The 23924-nt window shown below is 50.5% G+C and overlaps 2 protein-coding genes and 1 long non-coding RNA gene across 3 annotated transcripts in view; 2 read left to right on the top strand and 1 right to left on the bottom strand.

Annotated features, from left to right (window-relative positions):
- Window positions 1-2351: 2351 nt before the first annotated feature.
- Window positions 2352-3684, bottom strand: LOC109384062 (uncharacterized). The gene is made up of 2 exons (XR_002124339.1): window positions 3298-3684; window positions 2352-2843 (listed from the first exon to the last, which is right to left on the bottom strand). It is a non-coding gene; the product is annotated as an uncharacterized LOC109384062 (long non-coding RNA).
- A 99-nt stretch (window positions 3685-3783) lies between these two features.
- LOC109384060 (EH domain-containing protein 4) lies at window positions 3784-14898 on the top strand. Its single transcript, XM_019645020.1, has 2 exons — window positions 3784-4020; window positions 11693-14898. The coding sequence occupies exons 1-2, from the start codon at window positions 3844-3846 to the stop codon at window positions 12227-12229; spliced, it is 714 nt and encodes a 237-aa protein (XP_019500565.1). The 5' UTR covers window positions 3784-3843; the 3' UTR covers window positions 12230-14898.
- Window positions 14899-19001: 4103 nt separating this feature from the next.
- SPTBN5 (spectrin beta, non-erythrocytic 5) overlaps window positions 19002-23924 on the top strand; it is a 61048-nt gene continuing 56125 nt past the window's right edge. Inside the window, exons 1-4 of the mRNA XM_019644863.1 lie at window positions 19002-19316; window positions 19565-19732; window positions 22498-22614; window positions 23554-23711. Coding sequence (XP_019500408.1) covers window positions 19206-19316; window positions 19565-19732; window positions 22498-22614; window positions 23554-23711 — 554 coding nt within the window. The 5' untranslated portion in view covers window positions 19002-19205. The remainder of the gene's footprint in view (window positions 19317-19564; window positions 19733-22497; window positions 22615-23553; window positions 23712-23924) is intronic.

Raw genomic sequence — 23924 nt, 5'->3', positions numbered from 1 at the left:
GAGCCTGCTCTGTCATTGCCACCCCACCAGCTGTTGGTCTTTGATCTTAGTCAATAACAAGTAACATTTTTACTCCTCTTTCTAGTGGACAGAGTGCATTCAAATCCATGACCTCTTGATCCTCATAATAACAACCCTGTGAGGTGTAAGGGTTGCAATTTCCAGTGTCCACATGAGCGAGCTGAGGAGGGGATTAGACCTTTCCCCTGGAGTTGCGCAGCGAGTGGACTGTGGCGGCAGGGCCTGACCCTGGCTTTCTAAGGCTAGGCCTTTCCTGCCTCCCTCCTCTCTCCTCTTTCTCCCCCATCTTCTCCTTCCTATTCCTCTTCTCAGTTAGTTTTCTCTCATTATAAAGAACAAAACATCTCAGGCTGTTTTTACCTCCTTCCACAGGGACCATTGCCTGGTCTGGCCTTCTATCCGGCGTTTATTTGGAGAGATAAGGGTTTTTATTTTTGACACATAAGGGCTTGTGTTGACTGGGGACCTCAGCTCTCCTGGCTATGCCCTCTGTTTATCAAGAGTCCTTAGAAAATTATAAAGTGCCATCCTGCCGGATGATTGCAGTCTTTACCCACATTTTTTCTGGTGCTCATAGTGTTGCATGTCATATCCGTTTTGTGTGTGTGTGTATGGGGAGGGGAGAGTGAGTGACCTCCCAAAGCTTCCCTGTGAATTAGGAACAATCAGAAGCCAAACCTCCAAGCTTTGCACACTCCTGTTCTATAGGACGCAGTTCATTTTGAATTCCAGATTTTCAACAGCTTCAGAAGTGAGATTTTAAATTCACACCCACAGAAAGCAATTAATTCTATAAACGGGGATGAGGCAGTAGAATGCTGGTGCCAACTCTATCTCCTAACTAGCTGTGTGACCTTGAGTAAGTCATATGTATTTCCTGGAACCAGGAATTTAATTAGATATAGGGGGTCCTTTTCAGATTTAGTAGTCTATGATTCTAAGTGTTATAATTTGCCTTGTAACTTGATACGTTTCTTAGAGGCAGGGCCCATGCATGGATCTGACCCTGGGTTATTGTCTCCGGGAAGGGCAGGGAGGTGGGCGTGGCCATGAGAGGGCAGGGAGGTGGGCGTGGCCAGAGGCAGCACAACAGGAGACTGCCACAAAAAAGGCCAATGTCCTGCAAGTGGAGATTGAGGCTGAGAGCAGTCTGCAGCATGAGCAGGTCACCTGAGGGTCATGACTCAGGTGGCACTAGGCAGATGGGAAGAAGAGGGAGTTGAAGCCTGGCACAAAAACTGCCTCAATTATGTCAGAGCCCTGGAGGCCTGCTGTGCAAAGGTGGCCCATTAGTCAGCAGCTTCAGTCATCAGCCATTGAACACCATGAGGGCTGAGGTCAGGGAGCAGGTGACAGGCAGTGGGGGAAGAGCTGTAGCAGGTGCGTATCAGCTGCAGTTCAGCCCAGGTAAAGTAGGCCCCAGGTACCAGGCAGTGTTCAGGAACGGGGTGCCAATCCTAGGGGGGCCAGGGGCTGGGTGGGGAGTCAGGCTTCTCTGAGCAGGGGCCTAGAAGCTCTGAGGTACCACACTAGTAGGTGGTAAAGGGGTCTTAGCAGCTGCCCCAGGCCTGAGCTTGGGGTGGGAGGTTTGAGGGTCGGTAAGGAGCCCTGTGGATGGGAGACTGAGCAACTTTGGCACTTCCTGCTTCCGTTGGAGCTGGCTCCAGAGTGGGACAGTTCTGGGCATGGAAGGCAGTGGTATGCACAGGCCCAGTACAGAGGTTCCAGGAGCGTCGAGGCCAAGGAAATGACACGAGGGCTACTAAGCAGCTAGTTCTCCTCAACTGAACATGGCAGGCCCTCCAAGTCCTTCAGGACTGCGCAGGGCCCTCCCCCAACCCCATCCAAACCAAGTCAGGCATCACTATCCAAGGCAAAGAAGTTACTAATCTTACCGCTTATTCATCATATCCTCAGGAATATAGGTAAAGCCCATCACTCTAAATAAAGGATTCCCAAACTTTGGGTTTCTCTAGTTATCTCAAAGAATCGTATAAATATTATAAGTTATTTTAATTTGAAAAAATAAGTAAACAAACAGGTTTACTAGTGACAGAAAGGTTTAGAATAACCTCTCCCAATCTATGCTTGTAGCAATAGCTCGGCAGCACAATGTGTGCTTATGTAAAAATGACCTTTATAGGGATGGAAAAGTTAGCATTGTCTGCTCCGAACATGCCAGCATTTGCATTATGCACTTATTTTAGTGCTCAAATCATCGCAAAATGTTTTTGGCTGTGCCCAGTGTGTATCCATCCACAGAGGCCCTCGGCTGAACTATGGGATGTATCTGCTTACCCCCTTTATTTAATTTCCATTCTTCCACAAGATTACAGTATAAGTCTGTTTTGTTTAATAGGATTTTCCGTAGCTACAGAGTCATTTTCTTTTTTGTAATCACTGCTCTGTTTTCCATCCTTTCTTATTTTAGTTATTTTCCTGACTTCTAAATTAGTCTGTAGAATTCTAGATACACAAAGAGAACTTTTGTGATGAACATTTCTTACCGAAAGTTGGAAATCAGTGGAAAAGTAGAAATGTAAGGAAGGGGGTGGCACGGGCCAAGCAGGATTGACCACCCCTCGGGTAACAGTCCTGAGGCTGCCCCCTCATGTACTGCTGGTCCCTCTCCCAGATGGAGCTCCTGCCATCCAGCCTGGTCCCAGGCAGCTGGTCTAATGCAGAAATGACTTTAGTGCCACCTGTAGAGATCCTGGGGTCCACACTGTCCACAGGAAGGTTGTGGGAGTTCTCGTCTCACTGCTCGCTGGGCACACATTTCCATGCAGATCAGCCATTTACGTCGGCTCCAGTTCCATTTCCTGGTGCTTTTGGTGAAACTCTCTTTAGGTCTTCTGGTTAATCACTAGAACTGAGATCTTTCCCACCTAGGTCCCCACCTGCTCACTCTCTATGCAAACACAGGATAGTGGCCCCCTAGGCATGACTGAACTATGGCCAGAGAACTCCCCCTTGTCAGCCACCCTTCCTCAGGGATGCTTTTTAAGACAGGATCCCATGGGAAACTCTCTTTATAGTCAGACCTCGCCTGCACCGTCCCCAGGCAAGCATCATCAGCCCACCTGGAAAGCACGGCATTATTCCTGCCTCTGTTCTCCCAGACCCATCATTAGCACAGTATTAGGATAGCAGTCATTCTAAATCCTCCACTGGCTCCTAGCTCCCACCGAGCAGTCTAAATGCAGCCCACCTTCTAAGCCTGCACTGCAGCCTCATACACGGCACTGCCCCAAGTTACAGCCCACAACGTGTTACCTCTACACCTCCATCTGTGATCGTGCCTCTCCCAGGCTGCCACATCCCTCCCTTCAGCCACGCATCCACCTGTTCTTCAAGGCCCGACTCTGATGTCACCTCTTCCCTGGATCTGTCCTCCCACAGCCCTTATCTGCCACATTCCACCTCCCAAGGTCTTTCTGGCTCCTCCTTCTTCTGGCACTTAACGGGGTTTTCTCTGCTCACTTTCCCTGGGTGACCTCGCCATTCACACTCGTGGCTCTGGCCACCACCCCCACTGCAGCTCTCAACCCTATCAGCCAGGTCAGCTCTCTCCCAAGCTCTGGTCCTCCATTCCAGCCACCCTGAGACAGTTCCCCCTAGGGGTCCCTCATGTATCTGACATCCTACACACCCAGAACCATGCTTGGAATTTCCCCCATCCTCTCCCAACAGATCCTTGTTCTCTTCCTGTCCCGAGGACCACGGCTGTGTGTGGGTGCCTGTTGTGTGTTGTGATGCATGAAAGATGCCATGTTGTTTATCCTTCTGGTGCACTTCTAAATGGCATGTCCTCACTGACATATGCCCCTTCAGGTACACGCCTACATCATCAGCCACCTGAAAAAGGAGATGCCGAGTGTATTTGGAAAGGAAAACAAGAAGAGAGAGCTTATCAGCCGGTTGCCAGAAATCTACATTCAGCTGCAGCGAGAATACCAGATTTCTGCAGGGGACTTCCCGGAGGTCAAGGCAATGCAGGTACTGGGCGCCCATTACAACGTCATGAGCAGGGGATCGAGAGGCACTGCCACCTGGTCCGGCTGGTTGCTGGGTACACATGTGGGTTTCATGGTTTAGGATGGAGGAGAATGCAATGAATTCATCTTCCTAATGGCGATCAGTGATAATTGCCTGCTTTCTAAAACATTTAAACAAGAGGGGATATATTTCAAGAAGTCACTTAAGCTCACGTGAAAAAATCATATGAGCAATGCTCTCAGGCTATGTTCAAGGTTGTTTTGACACTGAGGTGACACTGTTTTTTGGAATCCCAGAACCTTAAGGGAATTAGCTCTGGGAGTGACCTTGAACATCACTGCCTGGCACTGCCCTGCTGTGGGACTATGTGCTCAGGCAGCGTTGCTGCTGCAGGCTCAGGGTCCCAGTCAGAGGCCTGGGGCTCTGTGGACACAGCAAGACATGCTCACTGAAGATTTTCCTTGAAGGTTGGCACTGAGCAGCCTTTGGCCTGATTTCAGGGTCTCCCTCAGTTGTGTCCGGGCAGCCCCACGTGAACCTGAGTGGATGGATGCTGCATTCAGCTGCCCTGGCCTGACCAGTGTGTCCAGCACCCCACAGTGGTCTTAGATGAGCATATCCATGCTGACCATATCTTTCCGAACGAGGCAGACAGGTCCTTGCACTGGTCCTCAGAGAGCCAGACTGACCATCTTCTTATCCAGTGCAAGGACCTGTCTGCACCAGAGGCCACAGTCCTCTCCGAAAGACAAGCAACACAAACTCAGATGCCTGCAGCCACCAGCCAATTACGTGAACAAGGAGGCAGGCCAGACTAAGAAATTGTGTCACCCTCTCTGACTACCTCTTATTTTCTCTCGTAGAGATGTGGGTTCCTCTACCAGAAGGAGATGAATTCTATTATGCAAGTGTAATGAGAACTTGGTGGTGGGAGGGCCACAGTGGGGGCAGATTGGAGAGTGAGCCCCACCTCAGTGGGGAGGCCCAGTCCTGCCCGGTGCTCACTGCCCTGTGGGAATATGGGCCTGGATAGTTCACAAGAAGCTGGAAACCTGGATTTGTATGTAAAGTCCCCTGGTTTTCAAATTTTGGCTCAAACTCTCAAAGAATATTACATAGAACAAACATAGCATGCCTGCATACTGGCTGCTCCCTGGAGACCTCCAATTGCCATCTCCTGCCCTGAGCCACAGAGACCGAGCACTGAAATAAGAATGCAGTTGAAAATATGCAGCTGGAAGGCTGGGCCTGTAAGCTGTCTGCCTGTCTGCTTGCCTCTGGGGAGGATAGAAGGAGTAAAAGGGAGAAGGGAAGAACCAGCAGTGGAGTGGAGGCAAGGGTCAACAGGTAGCAGGAGGGGAAGCTTCGATCCTCAGGGTTTTTTAAAAAATATAAACTTTATATAAGTACACACTAAAAGAGAGGTGGATTATACTTACTGTTGTGATGGCAGGGCTCATGGTGAGTGCGTCTGGCAATATATGATCTGGTCAAATATGACGTAGCTAGCTAGCTTCAGAATAAATACAGAAACATCTGTTTTCTTCCATAAATGAAACAGGTGTTCCTGTGCTCAGGGAATGAATTGGGTTCTTTTTCTGGTCACAAGATGGCTAATTTGAGGGGCCTCTTGAAGCATCTTCCTGAGCAGGTTCCACTGTCACACCCTTGGGTTATGCCCTGCACCCCATGACCAAACTGAAGGGCAACTGTTTCCTTGCATCCTTCAGAAATTTGAGAAGGGAAATTGGTTTCTTGACTGAAATGAAAGCTTTGCACACCATGACCTAATTGGACTTCTGTGGCTTGTTAGCCTAGTGAGGCGACTGCAGTGTCCCACCCACGAGAAGATGCTGCTCCCAAGACCTGAGGCACCACTGAGCCCATCAGGGGGCTCCCTTCCAGGGCTTCCCCACCCATCCCCCCAGTGAACTCCCTTCACAGGGAGCAAACTGTATCTGTGACCTGCTGATGACCACGTTAGCCTGGGCCTGGCCAGGTTAGAGGATGCTCAGGCCTCTCAGAGCTGGGGCTGAGGGGCAGTCCTGGGCAAGAAAACGAGGAAGCCATGTACCCCTTCACCTCAGGTCTCAGAAGCAAGCACAGCCCATTTGGCTGGACCATATAGGAAGCTTTGCTGAGAACCCTGTGGGTCAAGCCCCATACCAGGTAACTTAGCACCTTCATTGGACACTTGAGTGCCCTAGGACGGGGAGTAAGGAGTCTCACCTGACAGGTGCCCTGTTCACCTGTATTCACTTATTCATTCACTTAAGAAATACTGACTAAACCTACTATGGTCAGACACTGTTCTAGAACCCAGAATAAATCAATGAACAAAAATGAAAAATTGGCAAAAATAAAAATCCTTGTCCCTATGGGGGTGTACACTGTGGATTACAGTCTTTGCCACTATGACTATGGCTGGCAAGGAAGCTTTTAGCAGCAAAGTCTATTGTTGAGACATGTGCTCCTTGTTACAAGTGCTGATGTGCTTCAGTGTAAACAATGTGTTCAGTGTAAACAGTGTAAAGAATCTGTTATTTTGGGACCGTCTTCCCTCATAAGGCTGTAACTCCATGAGGCCCATGACCCCTGTCCTTGTCACTGCCATAGCCCCAGCACCCGGGATGTGGCAGGGGCTTAATGAATATGTATTGAATGAGTTCATCGATAAGTTAGTGTATGTTTATGTTGATGAAAGTTCAAACCTATAGAAAAAAATTTTTGTAAGTTTATTTGAACCAAAAAACTGAGGACCAGCCCGGAAGCAAAATCTCAAAGGACTGAGAAAATGCTCTGGAGAATGGCAGTTTTGCAGTTCTTTTTATACATTTAGACTCAAAGGAGAAAACATAAGGAAGGTCAGATGAAATCCATTGGTGGTAGATTAAGGAGGTGGGAGAAAGCAAAGCGGGGAAGTCTCTGCAATTGGATAAAAAGTAAAATGGAGAGACAGACTTCTTTTACATTGGTCGGGACAGGATCTAGTTCACGTTTCACATTTACAGTAAACAGAGATGGTATGGTTATGCCTCCTCCGAGGGGTCTGGAAAACATAATTACTGACATCCCAAGGGTATGTTACCCTAGATGACCAAAAACAATGGACAAGGCTCGATTAAGGCAAAGATTAACCTTTTATTAAGGAATCTATAGGCCTGGAATGTGACTACCTGCGACCTGCTCAGTTAGGATTTTGTGATCAGACTCTCCTGTGTGGTTCCTTTTGGCCACTGAGCTTGTCAAGCCTGCCAGGTAGCCCCTTGAGCTTGTCAGGTTTGCTACATAGCTCCTCTTTTCTGTTCACATTTATAACGTAGCGGGCTCTAGCATAGTGAGGACCTCAGGCGCTGGCCCAGCCCTGACTTTCACAGGGCTTAGAGACCAGCAGTTTCCAGAGCAAACCCCTGGAAGCTGGAAGAGGCTTCCCCCTTGGGAAGACAGCTGGGCCTTGACCACACCACCCCAGTCCCTTCAGAGACTCTCCCAGAAACAAGGCAGGCCTAGGGCCTGTAAGGTATGCTTACAGCCACCTGATACTGAGTTATCACAATACTCCTGAGGCTAGTTTGTCACCCAGAAAGCTTTGGGGTCAGGGCCTGTTATTCCTGAGTCTATTGAGCATCTGACATCCTCACCAACACCGATGGTCAACCTCACATCTACTGTGTCTGGGACAGAGGTGGGGGCATAAGCTTGGCAATGACCTTATTATGATCTTTGCATATCCGAGGGTCGTTCGGGGAGCTTGCCAATGCAATCTCTAAGTCTGTTCTCTATGCTCTCATGGACCAAGCTGGTCTGCCTGACTCTTAGCTGTAACAATGAACTGAATGTATTTGGAAGGTTTTTGCCCAGTGCTGGTGAGAGGCCCGTGACCTGCTGGTGAAGCTGCCTGCCCTGCACTCTTTCAGGAGGGAATCTGATTTACCGCACTGATGTAAAACGGTACTGGAAAACGAGAACGCTAGCCCAGCCACCTTTATTGCTGACTCAGTTCTCCAAAGAGAATTTGGCCCCCACAGCTGATGAGTTGGCAGCCTTTCAACAGCAGAGGGCAGCAGAGGCATCCCCATATGCTCCGACCCTTCTGAGGATTCTAAAACTACTGGTGAATGCTGGAAGTGAATGGGCAAGGGATAGATAGCCCTGCAGAGACTGGGCTGGGAACTGACCTTTGTGTCAGGGGAGGGAGCATTTCCAGGATCCCAGGCTTGGTGGCTTTGATGGATATAGCCATTGATGGGTGAATCTTTAAATTCCCCGGGGTATATTCATCCCATTCAAAAGATTTCTGTTTTAGAGCTACCCAAGTGGAAGGCAGGGATGGTAGTGATTTAATTTGTACCCCATAATTCATGGTCAGGCCTAGGGGCATGGGGTACCTCAGGGATGGGAGCATAGGGTTTATTTCCTATGTACCCTTGGAGGCAAGAACGGCTGCTGCTGCTGCTGCTGCTGCTGCTGCTTCGTGTCCACCCCTGCAAATCTGTGGCCATTTCCCCTTGCCAGCTTTCCAGAGGTTTACAGTCTGAATCCACATCTCCTGGATTCAGAGGGTGGAAAGTTTGGGCGGGCACCACCCTTCATTTGTCTGCTTGGCCAGACACAGGAGCTCTGTGTGTGCTCAGTGTGCAGGCTCATTCATGAGGAAACGGGGTAGGTGTTCGTGCACCCAGGGGAATCCAGACTTGTTTACCCAGCAGCACTCAGATTTTTGTGTAGGCTGTCTGCTCTCCTCCTCCTGGCATTTCTCGTCTCAGGCCCCTGGGCTGACTGAGATGCTGGCAGCAGGAGCCCAAAGTGTTAGCAGCATTATTTGGTGCTGATGTTCAGGTGAGATGCAGGTGACCCTGGTCTATCAATGAGGATGGAAGACACGCCAACCAGAGTGGGTTTTAGAAACCAGGCCCTGCTGCTCTAAGCTGAGTGCAGACTGAACACTGGGTGTCATCTCAGCCCAGTGAGGTTTGACCCTGAGTTTTCTACTGAGAATAGTGTTGGAGGTGCCGCTGTAGAGATATGTCAGGCTGCTTAGCTTTCACCTCTGTCCCCTCCACCACTAAAGCTCAGGGCTCTACTTCTAAATAATAACATAGGATGTCTGCCCTGCCGGTACACCCTACAGACCACAATTTTTATTCTCCATTGGAAACAACCTAAATATCCAACTACATAGGACAGAGTAAATGACGAATGACCCATCTATACATTCAGTAGTAGGGAGCAATTAGGAATGAAGTTGTATATGAATATGATTTTTAGGTTCAGCACAAGCCTGGCTAAGTATGGAAAGACTGCCCTAAAACAGCAATTCTGCAAAGATGGGTACATGAGGGGTTTTTTGTTTGTTTTTTTTGGTCTTAGAGTTTTGTTTTCCTGGTTTTTGTTTTAGCTCCTGACATTCAAGGAAATCTCTGTCTAAACACGAGCCGAACACAAACCAAGGAACAGAGATTGTAGTGAATACAGTCTTTGCAAAAAATAGTGGGACAGTCAGTAAAAACAAAAACAAAATAAGGTACAAAAATTAATATCGTGGAAAGATATAATGCATTACTTCTTTAAAGTGATTTAAGGACGTTGTTTTTGGATCCGTTTTTAAAAATGAGAGTACAAATAAGTAAAAGTTAAAACTGGTAAGAGGAAGTAGAATAGGAATGAGAAGGGTGGTCTTATTTTAGTTAAAGTGTGTGTGTGTGTGTGTGTGTGTATGTGTGTGTGTGTGTGTGTTTGTATCAAAATGGCTAGAAATGTACACCCCAAAATATTAGCAGATTATTACTGGGTGATGGAGTTATAAGCACTTTAAATCTTTTATTTTTGTTTACCAGTATTTTCCCAAAATTTTTACAATAAAAGTATGGTATTTGTGATAGTACCAAGTTTTATTTCTTTTCTAAGTGCCTGTCACATTATTTCTGCCCAAAACAGTCACGCCTGAGGGGTATGTGACACCTCTTTTCCTCGAGAGTCTCTCTGCCTCATCTCCCAAAAATTGCACACCTGGCCCTCTAGAATTGTCCCAAAAGAAATACTTCACAAATCCATATAAAAACTGCCTTACCTGGAATTCTCTGCATTTATTTGGCAAAACTGCTGTTAAAGACATTTTCCACTAGATCTTTGAGGTCCCCCGTAAAAAGCCCCTGGTGACTCTAATAATTCAGGGCCAGAAAAAGTTTGTCTCTTGCGATGAATAGGTGGTTTCTCCCTGCAGACAGTGAGGGGTATGATCTCCACCCACCCCCAAAACTCAGCTGGGGCAGCTGAGAAGCAGTAGTTTTTCTCACCTTAGTTGTCTGATGTGATAGATAATTTCCTTTTCTCACTTCTATTTATTTATTTATTTACTTACTTACTTACTTACTTACTTACTTATTTATTTATTTTTAGCTGAGCCATCCTGCCACCTGTTAGCAGCTCAGCTCTGGCCGGGAATCAAACCGGCAGCCCTGTTGCTCAGAGCTCGCACTCTTGTGTGAGCTCTTAACCAATTCAGCCACTCGGCCGGCCCCCTCCCTTTTATTACTTGGCTTTTCCATGTCTAATGACTTCTATTTTGTGTTAACATTTTCACAATAAGCTAAGTCAAGCCCTTTTTGAAAGTAGGCAGGAGCTAAAAAAACTAGAGTGTCCTTCCTCTATTACAACATAAGCTTTCTGAGCGTCCAGACTGTGGCTTTTCATATTTATATTCCCAAGGCCCCAGAACAGGGCCTGGCACATAACAAATGGCCAATAAATATTGGATGGATGGATGGAAGCATGGATGGATGGGTGGATGGATGGATGGATGGATGGATAATGGATAGATGAGTAACCAAGGAGAACCAAGATAGGAAGGACTATTTTTACAGATCCTCTGTGGCATCTATGGTTGGCTCCCATCCTGGCCAGACAATTGCCTTGTCTCTCTGAAGCCTGTCCTCCGCTGCTGTATCTGCTGCCTGGCCGGTTCTCCCAGGAGGTGGAGCCAAGACTTTCCTTGACTTGACTAATATACGCAGCCCTATTGGCTGGGTTAATACTCACCCTCCTCATTCCTACTCTACTTCCTCTTGCCAGTTTCAACTTTTACTTATTTGTACTCTCATTTTTAAAAACGGATCCAAAAACAACGTCCGTAAATCATTGTTTTACCTAAATAAGTCCCTGTCACAGCTTCACATTGCAGCACAAGGAGCACTAGTCAAGAGGCAGGAGGCATGGGCTTTATTCTGGACTCCCCCAGGACACCCCATGTGCTCTGTATAAAACACAGCTATTATACTTAGCCTTCCTTATTCTCAGCATTGTGACAGTCAACTGAGGTATGTCGTAAAATCACCTTAAAAGCTAAAATACAAAATCTCTAGAGCACTAAAAAAGAGAGAGAGGAAAAAGTCAGGGTAAAGGCAGGTCATCTCAAAGCGCTGGAGGATTGCTGTCACTCATACGGCCGCCAGCAGAGATTAGCTACCATAGCACAATGTTGCAGCCCATGCATCTTATTTTTTGTCTCTGGCGAGTTCACATGTGGGAATCCCACCAAAGAGAGAGCCCTGGAACAGCCCAGGGTATGCAGTGTCTGCTTTAAAGGAGAATTCGTCTCCCTCAGCTGTTTCTCTCCCTGTTTGCTTCCTGAAGAGAGGGCGTGTAACCAACCATGTGGTTCCTCCTTTTGCAGGAACAGCTTGAGAACTACGACTTCACCAAATTTCACTCACTGAAGCCCAAGCTGATTGAGGCTGTGGACAACATGCTGACCAGCAAGATCGCGTCCCTGATGAGCCTCATCAGCCAGGAGGAGCTGAGCACGCCCACACAGCTGGTGCAGGGCGGCGCCTTCGACGGCACCGCCGAGGGCCCCTTCAACCAGGGCTACGGGGAGGGCGCCAAGGAGGGCGCCGACGAGGAGGAGTGGGTTGTGGCCAAAGACAAGCCTATCTATGATGAGCTCTTCTACACCCTGTCGCCGATCAATGGCAAGATATCAGGCGTCAACGCCAAGAAGGAGATGGTCACCTCCAAGCTGCCCAACAGCGTCCTGGGCAAGATCTGGAAGCTGGCCGACTGTGACTGCGACGGCATGCTGGACGAGGAGGAGTTCGCGCTGGCCAAGCACCTCATCAAGATCAAGCTGGACGGCTATGAGCTGCCCAACAGCCTTCCCCCGCACCTCGTTCCCCCCTCGCACAGGAAGTCCCTGCAGAAGGCCGACTGAGGGACAGGCCGCCCACAGGGCGGGTGTGGGGTGGGATTCGGGGGACCTGGGCCTGAGGCCCTTGCTGCCACTGACTCACGGAGTGACCCTGGGCAAGGCACACCCTCTCTGTGCCTCAGTTTCCCCATCTGTAGGGTGGGGAGGGCAGACACTGGACACTAGATGTGGTCCTTTCACCTCTAAAATTCCCTGAGTTTCTATTAAAATATTGGGGGGGAGGGAGTGGATAAAGAGATTGTAGGGTGGAGAAGAAAGAGAAATTGACCAAAGAGTCCTCAGAAGCGTGGAGAGACATCTCTGTAGAGGTGGGCTTGGTGGAGTCCCCGGAACATGGGGCATGAGCTGGGCGAGCCACTGGAGCAGAAGTCCGCTGGGCTTCCCCGGACCACGCATCTGTGAACCTGTCCCTCAGAGGGCACCACGAGGGAGCAAAGATGATCTTATTTATTTTGTTTCCTGCTACATTTAGAGTGGAAAAAAACAGAGCAGAGAGCATTTCTGCTCTCTCCAAACTGTCTACCAAAGAGAAGGCAATTGCTGCCCGAGGTTTGAAAGGAGGATGTATACAGTGTCTGTGTGTGCCCCGTGCCTTCTGCAGGCCCTAGCAGAGCAGAACAGGCAGCCAGGCCAAAGAGAGTGTCTGCCCCAGCACCCTACTGACTAGTCCTCCCAGGGCCCCCCACCCCTGGACCTTCCCATCAAAGTTGTATTTGGTTAGGAATTTGGAACCCTCAACCTTGATTCATCCTGGTGAGATTTCTAGTGTTCAAGTCATGTTGAAGTCGGAAGATTAGCTGTTCTTACTGGTCTATCCAATAATTTGTAGCAAAGTCTATTTATCGTACTTAAACTACAGTAAGGAAAAGAGGCGGTTTTCCCCTGTCGTCAGTGTGGTTACATGTCTCCAAGGCCCCTTCCTTGGTCAATGGCAGGATTTAAATTCAGCCAAAACAGGCGTTGGTACATGCAGAATCCTGGGCCTGTGGAACAAAGGGGACAGAGAAGCCAGCCTGCCCCAAGCTGTCAGGGAGAAAAGAACAGTCTACTAGCTTAGACACTATTTTTATAAAAAATAGGCATTTTTATTATAAAATAGTCCTCCCTCCCTTTTTTTCCCCCCAGGATAAAAGCCTTTATACAGAAACAGATGGAACCTTTCCTATAAAACCTTTTCTTCAAAAGATTGTGTGGTTCGTATCATGAATGCCCATCACCAGGCGGGATTGGGCACATCCCTATACGTGAGCTCCCTGAGGTCTCTCTCTCTCTCTCTGCCAAGTCCCTCCCCCATGTCAACCCCTCTAGATCGCTTACTCAGATGCCTGTGTCAGATGAGGGTGGTTAATGCTCACTGCCTCCCTCCCTGCTATGTGGGTTCTAGCTTGGACATACAGGTGCCTTTTCACCATTAGTTATGCAGTAAAAGAGAAAGATAGGAAATAGAGATGGCTGTATGGCCTGGGGCCCCGCTGGCACCAGAAATGAATGAAATCAGAACAGTCCTACCTGAGCCTTCCAAAAACCACTTTTTTTCTGGGGTTTGGTGTGTGTGTGTGTTTTTCCTAATGTCACCTGTGACATCAGGGTCAGAACTGAGAAGAGAAATAGTTTACTTTAGAGAAGCATGTATCCAGATGCTAGCCCTCACACTCCCTAGCTTTCTAAATAATTTCATTTGAAGAGAAATAAATGCATGATGTGGTTTTTAATCTTAATGAGCACTTTTAAATTAATTAGACACAGAGAAAAGCAACATTTATAATTCCAGGACTGTGATATGAGCAGATAGTTTTGTGAACACATGAGGACTGCCCCAGAGTGCAAGCATGGTGGGTCTCCCAAAGGACACAACTGAGAAGAGAGTTCACGTGTCCATAGGTTCAGTGATGCCAAAGTTAGCTGATTTTCCACTCAGAGTCATCTTTCTTCTTTAACTCTGCTGAACTGTCATATATAAAGATAAATATATACATATATATGCTACATGAGTACTATGTACTTTTGACATGGATACATATGTAGATATGGCCACGTTTTCCTATGTAGAGACATAGAACTGTTTTAGAGGGCCAGCAGACAGAGATTTCTGGTTTCTATATGGAAGGAAACGTAGCATTGTGAGCCCTACCTTCCGCCACACCCTCAGGTGGGAGAACATCTGGTAGCTCAGTTCTTTCTGTACTGACAGGAAGGAAGGAAGGAATCACATGTCCATTTTCCTTAATATCTTCTCTTACAACATGAAGTCATTGGAGTTGATTGGAAAGAAAAACACTGGAAAACATTAGGGATGGCAGCCAAGTAAGGACCCATATCTTCCGAGGACTCTGTGTCCAAAACACCCGTTATCCCCAGCCCCATGCAGCAGGGTGGCAGAACAGCAGAGCCCTGTGGGGTCTGTTCACCTTGACCGACCTTATTGCCCTTCCCACACCACCCCAATTTTCAAAATACCCCCTCCCCAGAGTGTTTACAGATGGGTGGTAGGGTGGAAGTAGGTAAACTAGCACTAAGAAACTATCTTCATGTTCTCAATGATTCCATAGAAGAAAAATCTATGAACCTTGAATCTAGTTTCTACACAGCACATGATACCACATAACACAAACTGCAGGGTTGAGCTTAGGGGAGAAAAAAGGAAAACTTTAGCCTCCTCCTCCCAAAGTCGACTTCCCAATTGTAAGCCTGCTAATGACGCCCTCCTGAACTTATCAGACCTGCTGAGACTCCACAGCTCCTGGCCACCAAGCATGTCCAACCTGCTTCCGCTTCATGCTCCCGCCCAGCATGGCACATCCATTGTTTTCTCACACACTTGGATGGCTCAGGACAAGGTCACTCTTCCGTGGGGAGAGCCATTCATCTAGTTGGCTTTCGCTTCTCCAGGGTTGGACTGGGTTTTCTTTGGAACACTTGTCATTATGCAGCAATTGCATCTTTGGACTTGGGGCTATAGTTCCTTCCATAGGACGGTGGCTCTTGAGGAGTTGAATTCTTATTCTGTATCATGGGTCTGGGTGTCCAGTTGGGTCAGAGATCATGTGAGGGAGAGCAACCCCCAGCCTTCTTACTAGCATGCAGGAGAGGCCTCGGCAGAGCCCTGGCCCCACTGCCCCTGAACACTGTCCTTTCTGGTTATCTGGGTCTCCTAAGCAGCCACCTCACCACCACCCTGGGAATGTCTTGCACTGCAGTCCACTGCCCAGGGTGGGACTTAACCACCGGAGTCATGCCTGACAGTCATCACCTGGACCTTTCCATTTTGCGTCGCTATACTCCTTCATTATACCCAGAGCAATATCCCAGGAAAAATGCCTTGAAGATAAGGAGAGCATTTAAACGGTGGCACTATATTTCCTCCATAGAATGTGGCAGAAGAACATTCTTAGGACAGATAACCACTGAGTTTATTCAGGTAAACATGGTCCTAATTTAATTAAGAGTGTGTCAGGTTACATGTCAATTAGCCAATGCAGTTAATACACAATGCTTCTGTTTTTTTTGTAATCTTGTTTAGAAGTGTCAAAAAAAATTAAAAGCGCAGTCTACTGATCAATAAACTTAAGAAAAAAATCACTACCTTTCCTCCACTGGCTGTGGTTGTCCGGAGACTGTATGCAGCTTTCTCGGGCATAATGTGGGTATCCCTGTCATCCATTCTAAAATAAGGCAGAGGAGTTAGGGGATGTGGTGCCACTTCTGCACACCATCCCTGTGACTTCTGACTTCCTGTGTCCTCTCTGGGTGGGAGAACCCAAAATGGGACTTCTTTAGAAAAAAAGCAGCTCCATCCACTGGAGGCAGAGGCCAGGTCTGGGAGCAGGCACCAAGGGAGGCTGGAGCCCCAACTGGGAGTGACTGGAAAACAGGACGGGAGGGTATTGTGGAGAAGGAACTTTCTGAGGTTGGAACAGGGCACCACTGAGCAGGCCTGCCATGGTGTCCTCTCCCCGGGCACCTAAAGGTGCAGTGGTGCTAGGGTGGAGCCCTAGCTGGCTGGCACTGCCCCTGCCTCTTGCCACACCTCACTGGTGTGGCACGCCCATAGCAGATATCTGGGTTTTTCTCACTGGCACCCACTACCCTTTCAGTGCTCCAGACCAGGAATTTCCTTTGCAGAGCACTCCCCACTTCCCCATCCTCAGTCTGAGTCATAAAGTTTGGGTGAGATAGACCCCCAACCTCCTTTTCCAGGGTGGATCCTGATTGGTTTAAGCCAGTTAAAGTATGTCATCCCCCTGGTCACAGAAATTGGCTCAGGAATGGACTTGTGGTTCAAGTCAAGCCTATGAGATCCAGGCCTCTCAGACTTCCATTCCAACTCTTGGGAAAATGTTCTCTCCTCTGAATCATGCAATGTAAAGAAGCAAGACTATTGGTACAACAATATAAATGGCATTGAGAAGGTGCCCCGAGCTGCTGGGAGCAGGGGAGTAATTTTAGGCTGGCAGTAACCACCCTGTGGAGCATAACAATGGAGGAGGCTTTGCGAAATGCAGAGGGAACCCAGGCCTGTGGCAGCATCACTTGAGCTGCTGGATCCAACCTCACCTAAAGTCTTCCTCCTGCCAGACCTTTCAATCATGTGGGCCAATACATTCCCTTTCTATTGTTTCAACCGGTTTGACTTGAGATTTCAGTTACGTACAACGTAAATAATCCATGTACTGACCAACAGGGATTGTCATTTCAGCAGGGGCTGCAGTCAGTCACTGCAAGAGGGGCCGGTCCTCGCAGCATGTGCAGTGGCTTTAGCTGCTTTGCTAAGGAGGAAGGGCAGTCCCCCAGCCGCACACAACAACCTCAGAAATGTCAACCTCAGAAATGAGTTGTGTGTGCAAAGTGTCACGCAGCTCCATCCTGTCCTCAGGTGGTCACATCACACAGGTGCCCTAGGTCAAGGGCCTTAATAGGAGAAACAAGCTGAGTAGGGAGCTTCCTAGAAGAAGCAGAACTTTAACCTGGGCTGATGGAATAGGAGAATGGGGACAATGGGGACTAGAAGGGACATTAGAAGCTGAGAAAACAGCTGAAGCCCGGATGTGGACAGGGAAGCTGTTTCCATCCAGGAAACGGGGAGTCTTCATGAGCAGAGTTGTGCTCTGAAAGGTAAATCAGGGGGCTGTGTGTGCATAAGCTGACAGGCGGGCAGGATGACAGGCTGGGGACTGGTGATGAGCACCTGCAGGGGCAGTGGGAAGACACGGCGTGGGGGGGTGAACCATGGAGCAGTGGGGGCACGCAGCAGCAACAGCCCTTGGTGACTGACTGGATCTGGGCTGTGAAGGAGGAAGCAGCTGGGGCTCATCCCAAGCACTGGGAAGGCAGCCAGTGGCAGGGTGGGAGGCGGGGACCTCTAAGGAAGAGGAAAACAGGGTAGGAAGCCCCTCAGACACAGGGTAGCTGCTCGCCCCAAGAGCCATGACCCCGGGGTTCAGGTGTGATTAGTCCTCCGCAGCTCTCAGAGGCAGGCTGTGGTCGCTGCTCTCTTTGCCACCTTAGTGGTCAGGGACGCCTCCCTGAGTAGCGCTATGTATCCTTCTGGAGTCTCCAGGGCTGTTGGGGGTATGAACCCACAGACACACACCAAAGCTCAGGGACTGTCACCCGGAGTTTAGCCAGACTGTTCTGTGAACCACCTCAATTAGAACTCACTCTCCCTCCGGTGTGCAGTCTGAGTCTGCTCAGGGAGGAGAGCCGCAGGCTCCCACCGAAGCCCCTGCCTCCGAGCCCTGCCTGGCGAGCTCCGTGGGCACACAGGTGCTGGGGCCCCACCATGGACCCCAAGCAGTGAACACTGTGTCTCTGGCTTTAGAGAAGCCAATGTCATTTCCACAGCCTTTGTGGGTCCAGGTTACCCCTTCCAGGGGGAGCCCCCGTTCAGAGAGTAGCCCCGGGGCGTGAGGGAGCGTCACGGGGTCAGCCCTGGGCTAGGTTGAGGGTGGTTCTGTCGGGGCTGGAAAGTGCAGCCCAACATCTGACGATTCCCTAGGAAGGGAGAGGAGGTGCTCTCACCCAGCACGCTCCCTCCCACCTCTGCCCCTGTGGGTGCTCCCAAAGAAGCCCTATGGGGTGCGGAAGGGCAGTTGCCAACTGGGACGTGGGTGTAGAAGCTTCTGACCAGAGCTCTGTTCTCTAGTGCCTTTACCCAGACTGCAGTGCCCTCAGGGGGTCCCACCCCAGCCAACTCAAGGCCACCCCATGGGCCTCTGTGTCTTGGGAGCCAAGACCCCTACCTGACCCCTGGGGGCATTTTCAGTGGGGGGACAGTAAAGGAGGAGATTTGGGACCAATGGTCTGGAGCATTCCTGAGCCGCCCCCTCCCAGTAGGCCACGCCCTATGGCAGGTGGGAGGATAATGCCTGCTGTGTGCTGTCCCCCCCTGCTGGCTCAAGAGGAGGGCCATGACGTGGCTCCAGCTCCAGCTTGACCTCTCCTGGTGCCTGTCTCCCTCCCCACATAGCCCCTGCTATCTTCCATCTCCAGCCAGCCAGCCAGGTCTCCTCCCTGGGGCCCAGACAACGCCAAGGTGAGCAGTTTCCTGTTTTCCTCCCACCCACCCTATTTATCCCAAGGTGCAGCAGCCAATCACTGTGGTCCACGGGAGACCTTCAGCAGCAGAGCTCTGAAAAGAATCTGGAAAGCGGGGTGGGGCAAAACAGGCCCTGGGCCATTCAAGCGCAGGGACCAGCCAGGAGCACCAGAGCCTTACCTGGCTAGGCTCGAAGCCACAAATCCCCACCAAATGTGGAAACAGTCTGGCAGGTTACCCCAGCAGAGGCATCATACCTACAGTCCTTCCCCATCCTCCATGCCCCCAACATCTCCAGCTTAGGGAAATATCCACTGGCCCCAAAGGGCTCCAGTAATAGCTGGTTATCCCCACAATCCCCAGCAGTTCGTTGGGGCTACAGGACACCAGAAGCAGGAAGCCAGCCGCAGAGCCCTGGCAGGGCTCTCCCAGCTCAGTCCCGCCATGGACTCTGCATACGAGATGGGCCACATTCGAAAGTTGCAGGTGCAGCACATGCGAATGCAGGAGAAGACTTTCACCAACTGGATCAACAACGTCTTCCAGCACGGCCAGGTGAGTACAGCTGAGCGTGCCCTACAGCCCACCTCTACTGTCCCCCCAGCTCCCTGGCCAGTGGACCTTGGGGAGCTGGTTAGGAGGTCATCTGGCTGAGGCGTCTCGAGACCTCACGGCACAGCTGAGGCCAATTCTCCTTCCTTGAGGCAGCAGCTTGAGGCAGCTGCTCTGCATCTCCCAGGTCCTGGGATGAGGCAGACAGGTGAGACTGGGCTGACTCAGTGCCTTCCCCCACCCCCTCTCAGGTGGGCCTCAAGATCCAGAACCTGTACACAGAGCTGGCAGATGGCACCCACCTACTGCGGCTGCTGGAGCTCATCTCAGGGGAAGTTCTGCCACCCCCCAGCCGGGGACGCATGCGCGTGCACTTCCTGGAGAACTGCAGCCAGGCTCTGGCCTTCCTCAGGGCCAAGGTGGGCACCAGGGAGAGGGCTTCTGGATGTGGTGCTGGGTGGGCAGTGGGGACAGGCTGGACTCCTAGATCATCTCTCCTGGGCTGGCCACAAGGCAGAGCAGAGGCTCTAGATCCTGATTCCAGGAGGAGCAGCGGAGGTACAGAAGAACAGGAAGCAAAGCCCTTCCTGGCCCAGTACTCCCAGCTTAGAGAGCACCCAACCAGCTAGAGCAGGAATAGCCATCATCCCCAGTGGGTAGGACTGAAATATGCCGCCGATTGTAAGGAGAGAATCACAGGATTCTAAGCTGAAAGATTCAGTGTACTCTTAGCCTTCTCTTTTCATAAGTGAGGAAACTGTTTACCAAGCTGGCCGGCAGAGCCCGGATATGGAGCCATGCATGGGAGGCAGGCTGAGGGTAGGACACAGGGGAAGAGCCCTGGACACTAAGCCAGGCATTGGAGGGGAGAGGTTTGGGGTCTGCATTGGAGAAGCTGGACTGGATAGCAGGGAGGGGCCTCAGTAAACAGGAGAAACTCAGAAAGAAAGGGGCAGGCCAAAGAAAGAGTCACTAAAAGGGACCAAGAGCTCCAGGAACACAGCAGGACCCTCCTGCCAGTGTCAGGGGGCTTTGCAGGGGTCATTTATACTGAGAAGCAGGAATTAGGAAGCCCAAGGGCTTCTAGCCTCAGGTGCTAATGCCACCAGTCAGCAGGTGGCTGTCTGGGAGGCTGTGAAGTCACTGAACAGAACTGGCTGGCTGAGCCTGAGTGTGTGTGCCCGTCACTTATGTCCTTGGTTGGAGGTCACAGTCAGCCTCCTGGGAGTCTGGCATGCTGGAAGGAGGCCAGAGAGGTAAGAAACCAAAGCAAGGGACCGGAGCACTGCAGTCCATGAGCACACATTAGAGCAGAAAGCTCCCAGCCACAGAATACCAGGCCCTACTTGGCCCCAGGGGCAATGGCCTATGAGCCAGGTACTTCCCCTTGGGAAACTTGGGAAGGGTGCAAGCTCTTGTCAGAGACCCTGCAGCTCCCCTCAATCTTAGATACACAGCATGCCCACTGATACGTAGACTGTGAAGGTGTAACTTTGTCTTTACTGCACATCGAGGCAGCTGTGGTCAAGCAAAAACAAGGTAGTTGCCCCAATACATGGTTAATAAGTAGCAGAATGTGGGATGCACTCATTTCTGGAGAATGTACCATGTGCCGGGCGCTCCATGCCAGGGGCCTGGGAACTGCAGTCAGTGAAGCTCAGACCTGACCACAGGGACCTATAGTTTCAGGAGAGACAGTTTAGTTACACCCACATCAGTGATGTGTTGGTAAATGTTTAACAACCAGCTCCCGGAGGGGAAAATAAAAGTTCTGGTTTGTAACATTTGCTGATTTCCATGGTGCTGATACCCCCACCATGGCTCACTTCAAGCTACCAGCATGACTTCACGAAACCCAAAGTTGGGAAGATCAGCCCTCATGAGCTACTGTGAGCAGACCAATACCCTACCAACCAGATGCTCCAACTCCAAGCTGAGGTGAATGCAGATGGGCTCAGGTGGGCCCGAAGAAAAGGGCAGAGCATGGGGCGGATCCTTTAGAGACCAGGCAGATACAACAAAGCGTACCCACAGGGTGTACCAGGGTGCAGCCCCTCCCACCGGGTTGGTAGTTGCCTGAAGGCAGCTTCCCACCAGGTCTCAGGGGAAATCTCCTGTTCTTCATTCAGTGTATATTTATCAATGACCTGCTATATGCCAGATACTTGACTAGGTGCTTGGGAGACATCCAGGAACAGAACCAAGATCCCTACCCAAGCAGGGTGAGGTGATTAAGTGTGTGTGATTGGGCAGGAGGATTAGTCCTCAGTTTTCGATTTTAAATAAGTTGGACAGGGTAGGCCTCTTGGAAAAAAGCGGCATTTGAGTAAGGAAGAGAGGGAAGTTGCCATGTGGCTATCTGGGGGAATAATGTTTTCAGACAGCAGGGACAGCCAGTACAAAGGCCCTAAGGTCTATGCTTAGAGTCTTGAAGAAAGGCAAGAATCCCGTGGGCGTTAGGGCGTTAGCTGCGTCATTCAAGAGAGGAGGACGGGGCCAGAGGGCGAAGAGGCCAGGGGCATGTGCGGCTTTGATGTGTATTCTGTTCTTTCCTCCCCTCGATTCACTCCTCCTCCCTGTCCAAGTGGCAAGATCTAGGGCAGCAGGTTCCCAACTTTAACGCACGTAACAACTACCCAAGGTGTTTGTCCAAATGCAAATTCCTGGGTCCCGCCCCAAGAGAGTGCGGTTGCGTGGAGCATGGGGACCTGAATTTCTAACAGGAGCTGGAACACTGATGAGGAAGACTAAGATTCACATGTGAGCCAGGGGCCCAAGCCCTTCCTAGAGACTCCGAGAGGCCCATGGGACGTGGAGACAGACAGCTTTTCTCTATTGAGCACATACATTGACTGTTATGACCCCTCATTTCCAACCCCCATAGTTGAACCACTGATCCTGGCCTGGATTTACCTATGGCCCCATATGTGGTGTCCTCTGGCTCCAGTGGTCCAGCCTAGTTCACCAGGCTGGGGTTTCACTCAGGTAGACTTGGGGTCACAGCCCCAACCATTTAGAAAGCCTTTGATTGCCTGGCCTTGAGCCCTGCCTGCTTCTCCCTCATCCCTAAGGACCCTTAGTCCAGGACCCTCCCTTTGGGTGGCTGGCTCCCTGGACTTGCGGTTACTCTGAGTCTTCCCTGCTATATAGGCTTCACACTGAGCCCAGACAACTGTGCCCACAGGTGCCAATCCCCCTCATCGGGCCAGAGAACATCGTGGATGGAGACCAGACACTCATCCTGGGACTCGTCTGGGTCACCATCCTGCGTTTCCAGATTTCCCACATCTCCCTGGACAGGGTATGTCTCAGCCTCAACCCCACCCCCCAGTTACCCAGCTCAGCCCTGGATTTACCTCTAGCCCCTGGGGCAGAGCAATTCCACCTGACGATTATGATCCCCACAGCAGATCCTTGGCACACAATTAACACTCACTCTTCAACCACAGGCAAAGAACTTAGAATGTCAGAGAGATGGTATTATGCTCAAGTGAGAACTAGGTTCACGGGCTTCAAACCTGATTGGGACAAGTCATTCACTAGTGAGTGGCAGAATAAAGGAAATTATCAATAAAAGTGACATGCAGGGGTGGGAGGAGATTGAAACAAGATATAGATGGTGATTTCCCAGCCTGAAAAAGCAGCGTGGGCTGTGCCCTCAGGCAGCTGCCTGAGGCATTGAAGTGGTAGACAGGTGGATTCACATCAGAGGTGGGCTCCTTGTCAGACATTCCTGGATCAAGTGACACCCTTCCCAATTAGCTGGGGGACCCTGGGCAGCTTCCAAATCTCTTTCACTGCACCTCGTTGTGTCATCCTTAGGATGTAAATGCTGACAGTGCCTACTTCCCAGAGCTGTGAGGGGTGGAGAGCCATGTGTATGGGCCTGATGCCTGGCAATCAGAAAGCCCAGAGTGACCAGGAGTGGGTCTGCTGTAGCCCAGCCTCAAGTCTGTGTGGCCCAGGGTAGGTTAGCACAATGCCCGGCCTATCAGAAGGGATGGAGAAAGGGAGCTGCTACTGTTGTTGTCACTAGTTACAACTCAAAGCCAGGTGCTCAGCAGTGACAGCTCTCAGGCACCCCACTTCTTTGGCATGACATTCAGCCCTCATGAGGGCGGAGAGTGGCAGGGAACAGGATCACAGCCAGCTACCCCCAGCTTGCCTCTCCCACAGCCTGCAGGCTCTGCCGCCTCCCCCACCTGTCCCTGCATGGTGACCCTCTGCCCTGTCCCTCCAGGAGGAGTTTGGGGCCAGCGCAGCCCTGCTGTCTGCCAAGGAAGCTCTGCTGCTCTGGTGCCAGCGGAAGACAGCCTGCTACGCCAATGTCAACATCACTGACTTCTCCCACAGCTGGAGTGATGGGCTCGGCTTCAGTGCCCTCATGCACGCCCACAGGTGTGTGTGACGGAGAGGGGCCCAAGAGCCCTCCCAACCTAGCCTGGCCTGAGGCAGGCCTTAGCCTTCTTCCCGGAGGCCTCCACCCACTGAGCCAACTGCTCTGGGGCTTGGGTCCTCAACCTGTTTGTTCTCCAACATCCCTCTGGCCCCTGCAACCTGGGCACAAAAGTAGAGAGGACTGCTAGATGAGGCCCTGGTCTGTGGTTACCC

The sequence above is a fragment of the Hipposideros armiger genome, unplaced genomic scaffold (assembly GCF_001890085.2).
Source record: "Hipposideros armiger isolate ML-2016 unplaced genomic scaffold, ASM189008v1 scaffold_92, whole genome shotgun sequence".
NCBI lineage: Eukaryota > Metazoa > Chordata > Mammalia > Chiroptera > Hipposideridae > Hipposideros > Hipposideros armiger.
The sequence above is the reverse complement of the archived record's forward strand: the minus strand, read 5'-3'. Positions and strand labels throughout refer to the sequence as shown.